Source organism: Pteropus alecto, unplaced genomic scaffold (genome assembly GCF_000325575.1).
Source record: "Pteropus alecto unplaced genomic scaffold, ASM32557v1 scaffold39, whole genome shotgun sequence".
NCBI lineage: Eukaryota > Metazoa > Chordata > Mammalia > Chiroptera > Pteropodidae > Pteropus > Pteropus alecto.
This window is the reverse complement of record NW_006443568.1, coordinates 378,462-393,880: the sequence shown is the minus strand read 5'-3', so window position 1 is coordinate 393,880 and position 15,419 is coordinate 378,462. Positions and strand designations below refer to the sequence as shown.

General features: G+C 41.9%; 1 protein-coding gene across 1 annotated transcript in view; it reads right to left on the bottom strand.

Annotated features, from left to right (window-relative positions):
- Nucleotides 1-15,419, bottom strand: part of RHBDL2 (rhomboid like 2) — a 38,714-nt gene extending 23,295 nt beyond the window's left edge. The window contains exons 1-2 of the mRNA XM_015598785.2: nt 15,181-15,419; nt 1,098-1,317 (exon numbers count right to left, since the gene is read on the bottom strand). Coding sequence (XP_015454271.1) covers nt 1,098-1,133 — 36 coding nt within the window. The 5' untranslated portion in view covers nt 1,134-1,317; nt 15,181-15,419. The remainder of the gene's footprint in view (nt 1-1,097; nt 1,318-15,180) is intronic.

Sequence of the window (15,419 nt, the reverse complement as noted above, 5' to 3'; positions counted from 1 at the left end):
TGTGCCATGATGCTATCTGTCCTGTCCTTCTCCTTTTGGGTCGGTTCTGTTATTTTTTCACTCCTGGTTAAACTACTTAAATCACGCAATCAAAAGTTTCCATGATCAAAAAAGCTAGATGGTGGTGATGGTTGCTCAATGTAGATGTAGTTAACTCTACTGAAATGTACACTTAAAAATAGTTAAATGGTAAATTTTATGTTATGTGTATTTTACCACACACATACAAAAACTAAACAGTAACATTAAACTTTCAGGGTCATTGTGAAGACTAGATAGCATATAATGTTCGTCACCAGTGTGTACTTAATAAATAGTATCTAATGCCACTGATGTTTTCAGCTTAGTTTAATGTATCTACACCTCCCAAATGACCCCAAAATAATTATTTTTTAAAGCATGACATGTGGAGCCAGATGACTGAGATTAAAACATAACTCTACAGCATATCAGCTGTAACCTTAGATCACTTAAATTCTCTGAGCCTCAAATTATATTTTTTAAATGGTTGTAAAATACACATGACATAAAATTAACCATTTTAATCATTTTAAACTGTACAATTCAGTGGCATTAAGTACATTTAAAATGTTGTGCAACCTTCACTACTATCTAATTCCAAAACTTCTTTGTCACCCATTCCTCCTCCCTCCAGCCCCTGGCAACCACTAATCTGCCTTCTGTCTCTATGGATTTTGCTATCCTGGTTGTCTCATTTAAATGGAATTGTACAATATATGGCCTTTTGTGTCTGGCTTCCTTCACTTAGTAAAAGTCTTCAAAGTTTATCATGTCGTAGCACGTGTCAGTATTCCATTCTTTTTTAGAGATGAATGATATTGCATTGCATAGAAAGATATACCACATTTTGTTTATCTATTTATCTCTTGAAGGCCATTGGCTTGTTTCTACCTTTTGGCTACTTTGAACAGAGCAGCTATGAACATTCTTGTGTAAGTTTTGTTTGAACAACTGTTTTCAATTATTTGGGGCATATACCTAGGAGTGGAATTGCTGGGTCATATGGTAATTCTACGTTTAACCTATTGAGAAATCCTCAGATTCCATTTTAGAGTGGGAATAATAATAGCACTTACCTGAACATTGTTGAGAAGATTTTTGAGAAAACTCATGTAAAGCACTCAGAATAGTATCTGGCACGTAGTAAACAGTCTATAATTGTTAGTTATGATTGGTTATGAATGGAAAGGTGGGTGTGTGGATAGATGGATGACTGGAAATCAAGTCAAATTCATTGTGTTTTCAAATGTATTTCATCAGGCAAGTTTCCGCATTACAGTAGGTTAGAGTTTAAATCTAGGGAAGAAGAGAATTTTCCTTTCATTTTATTTTCCCCGGTGACTTTTCTGAAAGGCTTCTTCCTTCTCTCCCCCCATCTTCTACCCTCGCACTCACCCAGACTTGCAGGGTCAGACGTTAAGTCCATAGACATAACTATTTTCTTAATTTTCCTTGGATATTGATGATTATTTCTAGCTTTTTGTCACTTCTCATAATTGGCGAGAAAGTGTGGATTTAAGATCAGCAGCTTTAAGCACAAATATTAAAGCACTTTTAAAATAAGTTCAGTTAGGGATGATTCACATAGTATTAATAAACCCTACTGTAAATTTTAACACCATATATGTTCATTTTATGAAGAAATAAAATTCCACATTGTTAACAATACAACTTTATATCTATAAAAGACACTAGAAAAGTGAGGTGTACATTCCCCCTCAATTTTCTCTTTTCTCCCAATTTCAAAATTTCCAGAAATTTTCAAGCTCAATATTTTAGATATTTTAATGAAATACATTTCCTGTGCTGCAAAGATATCGGACCCTCTGGGTTTCTCTGAGACTCACTGCTGTCTGCTCTCTTCCTTGGCATGTACAGTAAAGGGATCCGACATGTAGTTCCAGCTACTTTAGGCTCTAACAGATGAGTGCGTTGGTAGCGACTGCAGCATTTTCTTTTTACCTCTCAGTCAATCACTGTCACACTCTGACTTCTATACCTGTCTGTGTGCCTTGCTCCCTGAGAACAGGAGCCTCTCCCTGCTTCATCTTATCTTCAGCATCCGGTACTGGATGTTCACAGGTGCTGCTTCTAGTCACTGACATGCCCCATCTTTCTCACTCCTATTTATCTTCTGCTCCCACTCCTGAATTTCTGAGCACAATTCACCACCTTGAAAACATGACCAAACACAGTGGCAACAAAGAAATAAACTGATCCATATTTATGATGGTGTGTGGAAATAGGTGCAGTTTATGAAGTGTAAGTGGCCTTTTTGGAAGGCACTTGGGCAGTATCTATAAAGTATGAAAAGCATTTACCTTTTAATAGAACCACACTACTTCTAGAAATCTATCCTACAAATGAATTTGAGCAAGTACACAAGGCATATTTCAAAGAAGTTCTGGACAGAACCATTAGAGCAGTAAAAAATTACAAAGAACCAAATGTACTTTAATCAAGTCGTCGCATTTTCTGACAGTTCTAATTCTTAGGTAGTTCTTCCTTATTCTGTGTTGAAATCTGCTCACCAGCACTTCTGCTCGTGGGTCGAAAGGTTCCCTCCCTAAGGCTTCACAAAGCGAGTCTAATCTAAGGTCATTAATTTTGTCCCTGCGTGCATGTGGCCTCTGTAGGTCAAAGTTGGGATGGAGTGTCTGAAAACTTCGTATTACCAGGATTTGGGGAGGTCCAACTGAATAGGGCAGGAGTCTCAAAACAAGTCAGCCATGATCACAACCTCGCAGAGTTATAAAAGCATCAACAGCTATCAACTTATTTATTTGGCCACTCTCGTCACAGTGTTACTCATTGAGTGGAATTATTTACTGCACTGGTGGTACTTTCTTACTAAGCAAAGATCATGCAGGTTTCTTGAGCTTTCTTTAATATTGGCTTGATGTTTTTGCTTCACCTCCTACCTCTTATCTGTAGCAAGTGGCTGCCTACTCTTTGTTGAAATCACACACACACACACACACACACACACACACACACACACACACACATACACACACACACCAAAATGGGATAGCATTGCTGTGAAATGTTCTCATCCTACTAGTAGGGACCAGCAGGCTTAGATTTTTAGAAAGAATGTTGGAGTTATAGAAAAGACTCATAGCCTTCTGGTTAAAGATGGAGCTGTTCTCCCTGCACTGCAAGAACCAAACACCTTCCTTCCCCTCATGGCCGGCAAGTATTCTTCAGAAGAGGAAAAGAGGAATGAACTTCCCTACTTCCTGACTTATCTGCTAGAAGCATTGTTTGTGTTATGAATCATGGCACCTGTGTGTTGGCCAAGGGTTGGGAAGGGCAGGGCTGTGCTCATTTACCCAGAATAGCCGTCCACCCTTAAAAAAAAAAACTGTAGAAATATAAATTTTCATAAGGAGATTTACAGAGGAGACTCTTAACATCAGCAAGGGATTGTTCCAAAGACCTCTCAGGTGTCCTCATTCACTATATGCCACGTAGCGTCTCTCACAATTATGCTGTAAATTAGAGTAAGAAAGTTTTAAGTGATTCTGTTTCAGAACCTAAATCATTCTTGAATGCCAAAGTAAAGTTATTTATAAAATTTGTCATTTGAGGAGAATTAACTATGTTCAACGCTTTGCACCTGAGGTCCCAAAGAAGAAAAGAAAAGGAAAACTTGTGTCTCTTTTCATCTTTTGGTAGTTTAATCTCTCTCAAAGACCAGTTTCTGCACTGGGTGAAGCACTCACTACAACCACTTCCCAAGAACTTTTCCTTGTACCTATGTGACCCACATGGCGATCTATTGATATCAGAAATCCTAGACACTACCAAATTTGCTATTCCATGACAATTTATCCAAAACTTCTCTTTATGGCAAAAAAAAAAAAAAAAAAGTCACTTTCTTTTCATTTCTCTCTCTGGCACTATCAAGTGATTTCTTTTTATGAGTCATTTCTACTCCAACAAGAAACAAAGATTTTAATCACTGCGTGCAGGTTACTTAAAGGCTATCACTAGTAGAGAATAAACAGTTAAGTCATGCAAGATGTCAAGGTGCAACAGTAGGCCTAGCTCACTAACTGGTAAATGACTGACACAGGAAAAGCCAGTCTTTCAAGTCACATTCATTTACAATGGGTTTTGAGGGTAGTTAATGAAATAAGAAAGCTGTAAGTTTGAACCTGCAAATGTTAAGGACTAACAGTGTATTCTTTTGATAATGCCTATGTAGTGATCGTTTGTCAATTTTCTTGGAGAATTCCTCATCCTATGAATCTTGGTGGGCAGCAGGGACCACTTCCCACTACAGAAGCTAAAAATTACCAACACTCACTTTCCTAGGTCTCTAGACAGCTAAGGCTCAGATATGTGACTTCAGCTTGACCCGGCAGCTGGATTTGCTTAGGATTTTTGATGCTACAGCTGGAGATGGGGAAAATTCTTTACATAGTTCATTGTAAAGCAGTAGCAGCAATATCTAGTATCCAACCTTTGCCATTGGGATCAGTGTGGCATCCAGCATCCAGTGCTAGCGGTATCCTTGATGATGGCCGCAGCAGTGAGCATACAGCAACAACAATGAGGCTGTCTTTGCCTACCTGGCTCTGTGATGTGATTTGTGCATAGTTCTAGGTGCTGGGTCTCCCTTTGTGTCTGCTTATTTCCCAAACTTTGTTTCTACAGCCTTCTAGTGATTTTATAGTCTACCTGTGATATTATGATATACTAAGAAATAAATATTTGGTTTTCATTACCAGTTCCTGGCACAGAGCTTCTAAAATCCTTGGAATTTCCTGAGTGATAGGAGTGAGAGAAGCATCTTTTGTTATTTATAATAAGCCCCTCTCAACTATACTAGAGTTTATGCTAACAAAGTGACATTTGGCAGATGGGAGCCAGTTGCCAAAGGAAACAACCATGTGATTAGAGGCTTGGAACTTTCAGTCCCCACCTCTGGGTAAGGGAGAGGGCTAAAGATTGAGTTTCATCACCAATCATCAGTAATTTAATCAATCACGCCTATGTAATGGAACCGTCATTAAAACCCTAAACAAAGAGATTTGGAGAGCTTACATGTTGGTGAACATATCAAGGTGCTGGAAGGATGGCATACCCAGAGAGGGCGTGGAAGCTCCACATTCCTTCCCAGGTACCTTGCCATATGCATCTCTTCCATTTGGCTGTGCCTGAGCTATATCCTTTGCAGTGAACTGGTAATAGTAAGGAAAGTCATCTCCTGAGTTGTGTGAGCTGCTCTAGCAAATTATTGAACCTGAGAAAGGGAACATAGAAACCCTCAATGTATAATCAGAAGTGCTGGAAACCCAGACTTGCAATTGGCATCTGAAGTGGGGAGCAGTCTTGTGAGACTGAGCCCTTCATCTGTGGGGCAGTTAAGCATCAGAATTGCTTGTCATAGAAAACTCACATTTGGTGCCAGAAGTGTGAGTAGGAGTAGAGAAATAGTTTTCCTTTCACTACCCAGTGTCCTTTCAATAACATTTATTTACTGATATAATCGGCCAGAATCAGTTTCTGTCCCTTGCAACCAAGAACCTAACACACCTGAATAGCCAGGAAACTCTTTGAAACTTTATTTGGGGTCTTCCTGTTACAAGTAAACTCATTTCCTGTTCTGTGTTTGGGAGACATAGTGTAAGGAGAGCACAGAACCAGTAGACCTATTTTCTGGTCCAGACTCTTCCACTTCCTGGTTATGTGACCTGGGACAAATCCTTTCCCAGTTCTGAGCAACAGTTCTCTCACATGCACAGTGAACAGTCTGTACTAGACCATTAAAAGCTATGCTTTAGAATCCCTCCAGGAACTTCTTTTTCAACATCTGTTTTCATACAGATTCCTCATCCCCATTTCTGAAGAAACTAATTTAATAGATTTAGTAGATCCCTGACAAGTATACCAATGAAGTGGAGGCAGCAGCACCTTGGAGAATCATAAACTAAGGATCTCCAAGGTCCACTCCATCTCACATACTCTCACCTTCTAATGGAAGACAAAGACAGTTTTATTGCTGTATTCCTTGTGCCCAAAAGTTTCCTGGCACACAGGTGTTCAGAAAGTACTTGTATCTGAGTAAAGGGTAAACAGAAACTCTCTGCAACTTTTCCGTAAATCTAAAATTATTCCAAAAGAAAAAGCTTATTTAAAAGAATACTGGAAAGAAGGAAGGAGGGAAGGAGGAGGGAGCGGGCAGGAAGGAATTTTACCCACACCACATAAACTGTTACATCATTGCATGTTGAAAAGCACCTCCCACCACCCTTTTCTTCTGCACATACATCACACCCCCACCCTACCCCATTATCACTCCGCCATCATTGAGCTGTCAGCGGTGACCTGTGGAATCATTATGCTATAATGGCTACAAAAGGGCTCGTGGCCTGTCTTTGAGGACCACCATTCCTTGTGCTTGGAACTGTAAAGATCTGAGTTCTACTCCCAGCATTCACGCTTAATTTCACTGGGCCTCAGTTTCCTCAGCTATAAAATAGAGCTCTTCTCTCCCGTGGTTATCTTACAAAATTATTCTCATTAATTTTCACAACAACCTCATAGGTAGGATGATAATGTCCCCATTTTATAGATAAGGAAACTCAGGCCTCCAGAGAATTTGATCAAGGTCCTGCAGCCAGTGAGGGGAGGGCTCAGAGATGAGCCTAGGACATCTGACTCCAAAAGCTCCACATGGTCCTCTGCCCTTTGATTTCTACACACCAAGTGTTAAAGAAGTGTACATCTTTATTTCGATTATTTCCATTCCATCCTTCCCTCTACCCCTATTCTCCCTCTTCTTCATCCAGCTCCCCAAACTGAGCCAAACTAGACCTTAGGAGTTCCCAGAGCTATAGAAGAATTGGCAGGTCATCAAGCCTTGGGGATGGGGCTGGGAATCCCCACCACTCCCATGTCTGCCACAAGGAGTCAGGGTGGAGACAGGCGTCCCAGAAAGGAAGGATTCGCCTCTCTAAGAACCCAAAGGACTAAGTCAGGCTCACCTTCTCCTCTTCACCTCACTCAGGAGAACACTGGCCACCACCTTAGACAACTCCTCTCAGGCAGAAGAAATTTTAGATCATTAGCTTGTGCTGCTTTCCTAGCTGCATTCAAACAAGTAGTTTCTAAATATCTGAATTGTTTTTTTAAACAGCTGGCCACATTCATTTATCGGTACCAGGCGGGCCCCTGCCGAGGTTGAGTGCAGCCTTGATGTGGCCTGAGAGCGCAGGAGGCTGGGCAGCAGGCTGTGCTGGGTGTGCCCAATTGCTGCCCAGCTGGGCCTGGCAGGAAGGCTTTTGGTGGTGTTGCTAGGCAACCTGGGTAATTGGAGAGGCCACGGATTGGGCTTCTGGGCCACAAAGATTAAGAGCCTCCTTCATCATACTGCAAACCATCATTATTCCCAGTTCCAGAGGCCTACAGCAATCTCTGTGGTTATAGCCTGAAAGAGTGCTTTTTTAGCTACACAAATTAAGAACCAGCTTTTCAATATTATGGGTTAGTGGCTGTGGTTGTTTCTTTTTGCTACGTCTTTGAGGGTACACTTGGAATAAATAGGCAAAAGATCTAAAAACATAAAATGCCTTCACAAACCCTCTTTTCCAAAAGTTTTCCTTCTTCCTGAAGCAAAGCAGCTTGCCCTCAATTGTGAGGGCAACTCAGGTAGGGACACTCTGCTCCCTGAGGTCTCTGCACGCCCACAATGTGTTAAAAGCTTCTTTGGAATCCCACAACTGTGGCCGTGGTTCAGGGTGGAGGGACCAGGGTCTTGGTCATGTGCAAGGCCACTCAGCACAATAGTTTCTTTGTGTCTCTCCCATTCCAAGACAATCACAATATCTCTTCTTCCCAGTCTACAGAACCATTTTCACTTATACTATTTCAGTGGATCCTCCCAACTGTCTTGGGACAAAGACGTCATTATTATTCCTTTTTACAGATGAACAACCAAGGCAAAAAGAGGCACCTATGATTACATACCTAGTCACAGCAAAGCTAGGGCACCAACCCATTTTTCTGAGGCCAGATCCTAGGCTCTCTACTACGCCACACTGCCTCCCCACGGAGCTATTTAAGATATTACATATATTTTACTACCCTATTACAATATGAAAAATACTAATAATAATACACACTGGTACAGAGACAAAGAACTTCATCCTGTATCTCATACCATCCTCAACATATCTTCCTTGTTGATTGCAGTCGGGCTTCAAAGCTGCCTCATGTACACTGAGGAATACATCCAGAAGAATTCTCAAAGATGGACACACTATTTAACTTTGTGAACAGACCTAGCACACAAGAACACAGGGCTGAAGGAAAACCCTGACCCTGAGCCATCTCCTCCTTAATTCCAGAACTTGACTCTCATAGCATATTATGACACTACATTAGTCCCTTCAGTAAGGAGGCAGAATCATTGCTTTCATTAGATATTTGTAGGTGTTTTTTCAAAACTCTTTCACTGCCTCATCTACAGTGTTTCTTAAATAGTGGTCCATTGATCATGACCAACTGTGCCAGTTTGCATGGAACTAAGGATTTCTTGGGATGTGGACAGTTCTGGACAAACTGAGGATAGTTAGTCACCATATCATAGACCACCTATATCAAAATCATCTGGGAATGTCAGGCAAAGACAATTGGTTCTAATCTTAGGGCGGTGGTTCTTAACCCTGACTACACATCAGAATTGTCTGAAAATACTGTAAAAAAGTATTGACATCTGAGCTCACCCTAGATCAATGGAATCGGAGTCTCTGGAACTAGGGCCTGGGTATCAGTATTTTTTAATGTGCAGCCAAAACTAAAAATTCCTCCCCTAGAGATCTGAATTCAGAGAGTCTGCTCTGGGGTCTTGCCCAGGAATCTGCATGCCTTTTTAACAGCTCCCCAGGGGGTTCTTATGTACACCCCAGTTTGATAACTAATGAATTCTTACATGATGTGAGCATTCATTGGACAAGCATTTCGTAAATGCCTTGTATATGTTAGGCTCTGGAAACACAAGGAAAAAAGCAAAACGAAATGAAACAAAAAAACAGCCACCTCCTGTTCCCCAGGCTCTCTCTATCCAGTGAGAAATAAAGACCTACAAATTGTTCCAATATAGAATACAGCAATTTAGATTTTAAAATGGGTCAGCATCATCAGGGTGGTTATAGTTACTCAGTTCCCAGAAGCCCAGTGTTGTAGATTAAAGAGGGAACATGTTATTTGCCATTCCTCCCACTAAAAGATGGGGTTTGTCCTTCCCCTCCTTACAATTAGGCCAGCCTTATGACTAGTTTTGACCAATGATACATGGCAGAAGTAGTGCTGGGTACCTCTCAAGGCCAGGCCTCAAGAGATCTCAGCCCCCACTTTTGTTCCTCTTAGAATTCTCCTCCCTTTGTGAAGTCTGACACCATATAAGAGGGTTGACTATTTGAGGCTACTTTGCTATGAGGAAGTCCAAGCTACTCACATGGAGAGATTGGCCACATAGAAGAGCACCAAGATGCCAGACCTATGAATGAAGCCTTCTTGGATCTTCCAGCTCAGCTCATCCACTAACTGAATACAGATGTTCCTTGACTTACAATAGGGTTACATCTGACAAACCCAATGTAAGTTGAAAATATAGTAAGTTGAAAATGGATTTATTACACCTAACCTACTGAACATCATAGCTTAGCCTAGCCTACCTTAAAGTGCTCATGCCACTTACGTTAGCCTGCAGTTCGGCAAAATCATCTCACTGCCACCACCCAGGATCACAAGAGAACACTGTATGTACTCCATATCACTAGCCCAGGAAAAGATCAAAATTCAAAGTACAGTTTCTACTGAGTGTATATCTCTTTCCCACAACCGTAAAGTCGAAAAATCATTAAGTTGAACCATCGTAAGTCAGAAACAACCAAGTGAATGACCCCAGCTGACACCACATAGAGCAGAGGAACTGAAAAGAATCATGACAAAATGAAATGGTGGTTGTTTTAGACTACTAAGTTTTGAGGTGGTTTGTCATACAGCCATAGCTACCAACATACCTCCTCGGAACTAGAAGATAGAATGACATCCCATGCCATTCTGCCTTCCCACAAACACTGTTCATCTTCATATCCCTCCATAAAGGAGATGCAGACGTCTCACTTGAAACAGACTCCCAATTAGTCTCCATCTGTTTCCACTCCTGCCCCCTCCAAAACAAAACACAACACACTGTAAATCAGAATATATGACTGTCTGATTAAAATTCTTCAATGGTTTCCCATCATCTTCAAGATAAAAACAGTATCCTTACCATTGCTGATAAGGACTTGTATGACCTGGCTCCTGCTTCTTTGTGGAATCCTACCAGTCTCACCCAACATCTCTAGGCTGCATACCACAGGGCCTTCTTTCTGTCCCAGGAACATACCACACTGTCCAGGCTCACGGTCTTTGCACTTGCCGTTCCCTCTACCTAACTCCTTCTCCTCTGTCCCTCACACACACACCAACACATATACATGAGGCTAGCTCCTTCATAACAAATAACACCTCCCTAGGAAGTCTTTCCTAATAAACCATCATGTAAATGAAGAAGGAAAGAAGACGGAAGTATAGAGTAGTAGAGAGAACACTAAAATAATGGCAGTTGGAAAACCCCGCTTGTTGCCCCAATTCTGCCCCTGCTCACCTATGGACGAGCCACTTCACCTCACCCGATCAGAATCCTCATCCCCACCAAGATGCATAGAGCCAGTGATGTTATGTGCGCCATATACTAGAAGTCTTCACTTTTTTGTTCATGAGCCCTCATAAGAATTTTGAAAAAGCTATGACCCTCTCATACATTTTTAAGTTAATAACTAAAATTATTTTTCTCAAGTTAAAATTCGTTCCAAGGCAGAATTTTCTGGCACAGTCTTTATTAGAGACATGCTTTAGATATATTTTCACCCAAACTTGGAAGCTAAGATTTAGTTTTTCAGTTTATGGAAATTGTCAATGCAAGAAACATCCAAACCTATAGGGAATTTTTATGAGTTTATCTGAGCCAAACTGACAACAATTGCCGGGAAGCAAAATCTCAATGGATTGAGAAAGTGCTCCCAAAAATGGCAATTTTGCAGCTTATTTTATATATTAGAATCAAAAGAGGAGACATAAAGGGGATTACATAAAATCCATTGGTTTAGATTAAGGGGGTGGGAAAAAGCAAAGTGGGGTAAAATCTATAAGACTGGATAAAAAGTAAAATAGACACATACTTCTTTTACAGTGGTGGGTACAGGATAATTAATAATTAATATTTACAGCACATAAAAATGGTATAAAGGTAACAAGATAACAATGAGGGGTTTTGTAGTCTCATGCTCTAGTGCAGGGGTCCCCAACCCCTGGGCCATAGACTAGTACTGGTCCATGGCCTGTTAGGAACCAGGCCGCACAGCAGGAGGTGAGTGGCGGGAAGCAAGCAAAGCTTCATCTGTATCTGCAGCCGCTTCCTAGCACTAGCATCACTGCCTCAACTCCACCTCAGATCATCAGGCATTAGATTCTCATAGGAGCACCAGTCCCTGGTGTCAAAAAGGTTGGGGACCACTGCTCTAATACAATAGGTGTGTCCCGAGGGGTCTGGAAAAGGAGAGTATGATGACATTTCAAAGGTGTGTTATCTTAGATGCAAAAAGACAATAGATAAGCTCACTTAAAGTGAAAATTGACTTTTGTCAACAAAGCTACAGTTCTAAGATGTGACTATGTGTCACGGCCCACTTTTTGTTAAAAATGTTTATACTTAGACCATCCTATGCAGTTACTTTCGGTCTCTGAGTTTGTAGGGCCGCCCATGCTGGCCTCTCCTGAGCTTGTCAGATTTAGAATAAGGCTCCTCTTTGATCCACAAAATTGTCTACCATATAATCCAATTGTCAAAGGCAGTCCTCCCTATCAAATCAATCAACCAAACCAGAATATTTCTGACTGTAAGAAAATCCACCTTCATTTCTAAAAATTTCTATAAATGAGTTCATTTGCATCCCCATGACAACAAGCTCAAGTCCCACAGTTCTAATTTTAGAATACATAGATAAAGAGCTAGAGCACTTTTGTTTAAGATAGAGAAGCATAATGGTTAAGAGCACACATTATAGAGGAAAGGTACAGAGATCAAGTCCTGATTTTGCCACTTAATAGCTCTGTGACCTTGGGCAACTTATTATATAAACCTCTGGGTGCCTTGGGAACCTCATCTGTAAAAACAGCATACGTATTTACTTTATAGATCTGATATGAGTATTAAACAAGTTTATTATGCTATAAAACCTTTAAGACAGTGCCAGGCACATAATTAGCATTAAACAGTCCCCAAGAAACGTACCATAGAAAGATTCAGGGAGGATCTAGTAAAGAGAAGGGAAATAATGAAAGCAGAGTTGAAAAGGAGAACTTAAAAAAATCCAGATAAGCAGATTGCTTTCAGGAAAGAGTACCCGTGGAATCTGACAATCTGGAAACTGATTCCCCTAAAGCTATCCATGTCCACATTCCCCCAGTTCCAGGGCACTGGTGTATTCGACACAAACTCCCTAGGCACATTCGGAGCTTGATATAATTCCTGGTGTCCCAACTAAAACTCCATCTCTTTCTATTTAACTTAAGAAAGAGCAAGAATTGTAGATTAGTAAGCAATATATCCCTGAATTTGCTCCAGGTTGTACAAATGTAAATCATTCATAAATTTTAGTACTTTTATTAGGAAGAATATATTAGCTGCAACCGAGCATATAGCTGAGGCCAAGAGCCCATAGATCAGGACATGGGACCATTCAGGAGGCCGGCCCTTCATGAACCATCTTAAAGCCCTAAAAAGGAAGGATTATTTCCTCAGACAGATAGGGACCCCATCAGGCTTAGAGACCTTGGTGTCATCTCCTCCACCCCTATGCATCAACCACATTTCTGAAACATAAATCAGATGTTCACCCTTTGCTAAATCCCTCCAATAGTTACCCAATGCCCTTGATAAAATATCTAGGTTCCAAAGCAAAGCACATAAGAACCTCACGACCTGAGTCTTGCCTATTTATACAGTCTCATTTCTTGCCATGCCTCCATATACACCCTATACTTCAGCCATACTGAGCCCCCAAGCAATTCCAGCTCTCTCTCTCTCCGCTAGGCCTTTTCACATACCTCCCTCTACTAGAATACCTTCCTTCCCCAATTTGTTCTCCTGGTGAAGTCCTAACACCCACTTCAAGGCTCTGTCCTAAACACCTCCTCTATAAAGCCACATTGAGCATCTACCATGTGCCTGCCATTGCACTGGGCACTAGATACAGTGGAGAACAAAGCAGACACGGCAGAATTAAATGCCCCTCTTAGTTCTCTCAGCAACCTCTGTTCCTGTCTAAGGTACTATTGTCATCTTTATATTACCACCATCTCCTCCACAAAGGCTGTGAGCACCCTGAGAATAGGACTCCTGTTTTATTCATCTTCACATCCCTATTATGGAGCCCATGAAATGCATCTAAAATATTTGCTGGATTCATTAACTCACAAAGGATTCATCAAACATTTTTATACCAAGGACATACAAGTTACTGGTTCTACAACCGTGAACCAACAGACACTGTCCCTGCCCTCTTGGGACCAACAGAGCACTTGATTGAATAAATAATGTATGAATGAGTGAATGAATTAATGAATCAGAGAAGGAATGTGCTCCTCCCCACTCGGATGAAGCATGCCAGAGCAGAGACGTACAGGAAGTACGAAGCCAGTGTCTAGGAAGTTGGAGATTGATGATGTCCTTTTGTTCTGTCTGATATAGAGAAAATTATTAGCCGTGTGACCTTAGGCAAGTCCTTTAACCTGTGCATATCTTCATTTCCTCATTTGTAAAATAAGGATAATAATATAACAGGGCTCTGATTAAATAAAATAATGCATTTAAAAGCAGAGTTGTTTTGGGGAACTGGTAGTTCCTATCATTTGCTCAGTGTGAGTGCACAGATTTAGAAACACAATAGTATAGCCTGTAGGGGACAACATCTCCCTCCAGCTCCAGGTCCTGGCCCTGACCTCTACTTCAGACTCCCAGGAGGCTCCTTCCTTGTTGAGCCTCACCATCCCCCACCCCCCTTCTTGGCCTCTGTTTCTTCACAGCGCAGTTCTGTGCTTTTAAGGCCAGGGGTTGTCTTATATATCTTTATAAGCCTAAGGGAGGTGGTGGTTAAGGAGAGACGCAGTAGGAAGGGGTCCAAAGAAGAAGAGAAGAGCACAGATGCATATCGAGGCCCCATTATGTGCTGGCTTGATATTGACATGCATTGTCTCACGTAATCTTCATAATAATACCGCTTGCAGATGAGGAAACTGGGGCTCAGGAAGAGAACAGGAGAGGTGGGATATGAAACCAAGTGTCTCTGCGACTCTAAAAAAATGTTCCTTTATGCCACATTGCCCACCAACTTACAGATGATCATTAAACATGTTTAATAAGTTTCGGTTTTCTTATTCCCAGGTAGAGCAGAAATTGTGTGTTCCCCTACCCCAGAAAATCCAGATACATGTTCAAACAATGATGAATAAACAAATGGATAATAACAAATCAATGAATGAATGAATGAATGAGTGATATCCTTCATAGGCACCGTACCAGGAAGAAGGAAACAAATAACCCTGGGGAGGTGAAATACAGGAAGAAAGCAGAGACTGTCTTCCCTGGCTGTGGTCTCCAGGGCGCTGGATAGGGGCAGAAAACAAGCCACCCAGGAGAACTAGGAACGAGCTCTGTTGGAGGGAAGAAAACACTGGGAGGCAGGAGTTGGGGGGTAGCTTACTGGGGAGAATGCGATGAAGGGGAAAGAAGACCAGGGCAAGGAAGCAGAAGAGCATTACCTGGCCCCCACCTTGTTCCTGGGGAGAAGCCAAGAAACAGCCCCCTGACTTGTGGCCTAACATTTTGCCAAGTTTAAAAAGAAAGTTACAAGATCCCAAACGGCCACTTCTCGAGGCTACTTCAAAAGGGAGGTTGCCAAGGAAGCACCCTACAAGTCAGTCTCCTTCCCGAACTAGCCCTGGCCTGCCTCCCTTCCTGCCCCCATGCTTCCTGCCACCAACTCCCTTGTCCCCAAAGGGGACCCCCTCCACCCGCTCCCAGCTCCCACAGCTTACCTCCTTCCCTCTGGAGGCCAAAGGCGTCCCAGACAGGACTGGCTGGCTGCTCTCCTCCTTCCAGGCGTTCTGGGCCAGGGGGCTGCCTCTACTACCCTGCCGTTCCCGCCTAGACGGGCGCTCCTTGGCCCCTCCCAGAACTAAATTTGCCGGACAGGTTCCCAGCAGTCTGCACTGGGGGAGGGAGCCTGAGGAAATCCCCTCCCAGCCTTGAGCAGGGCTGAGCCAGCCAGCCCTGG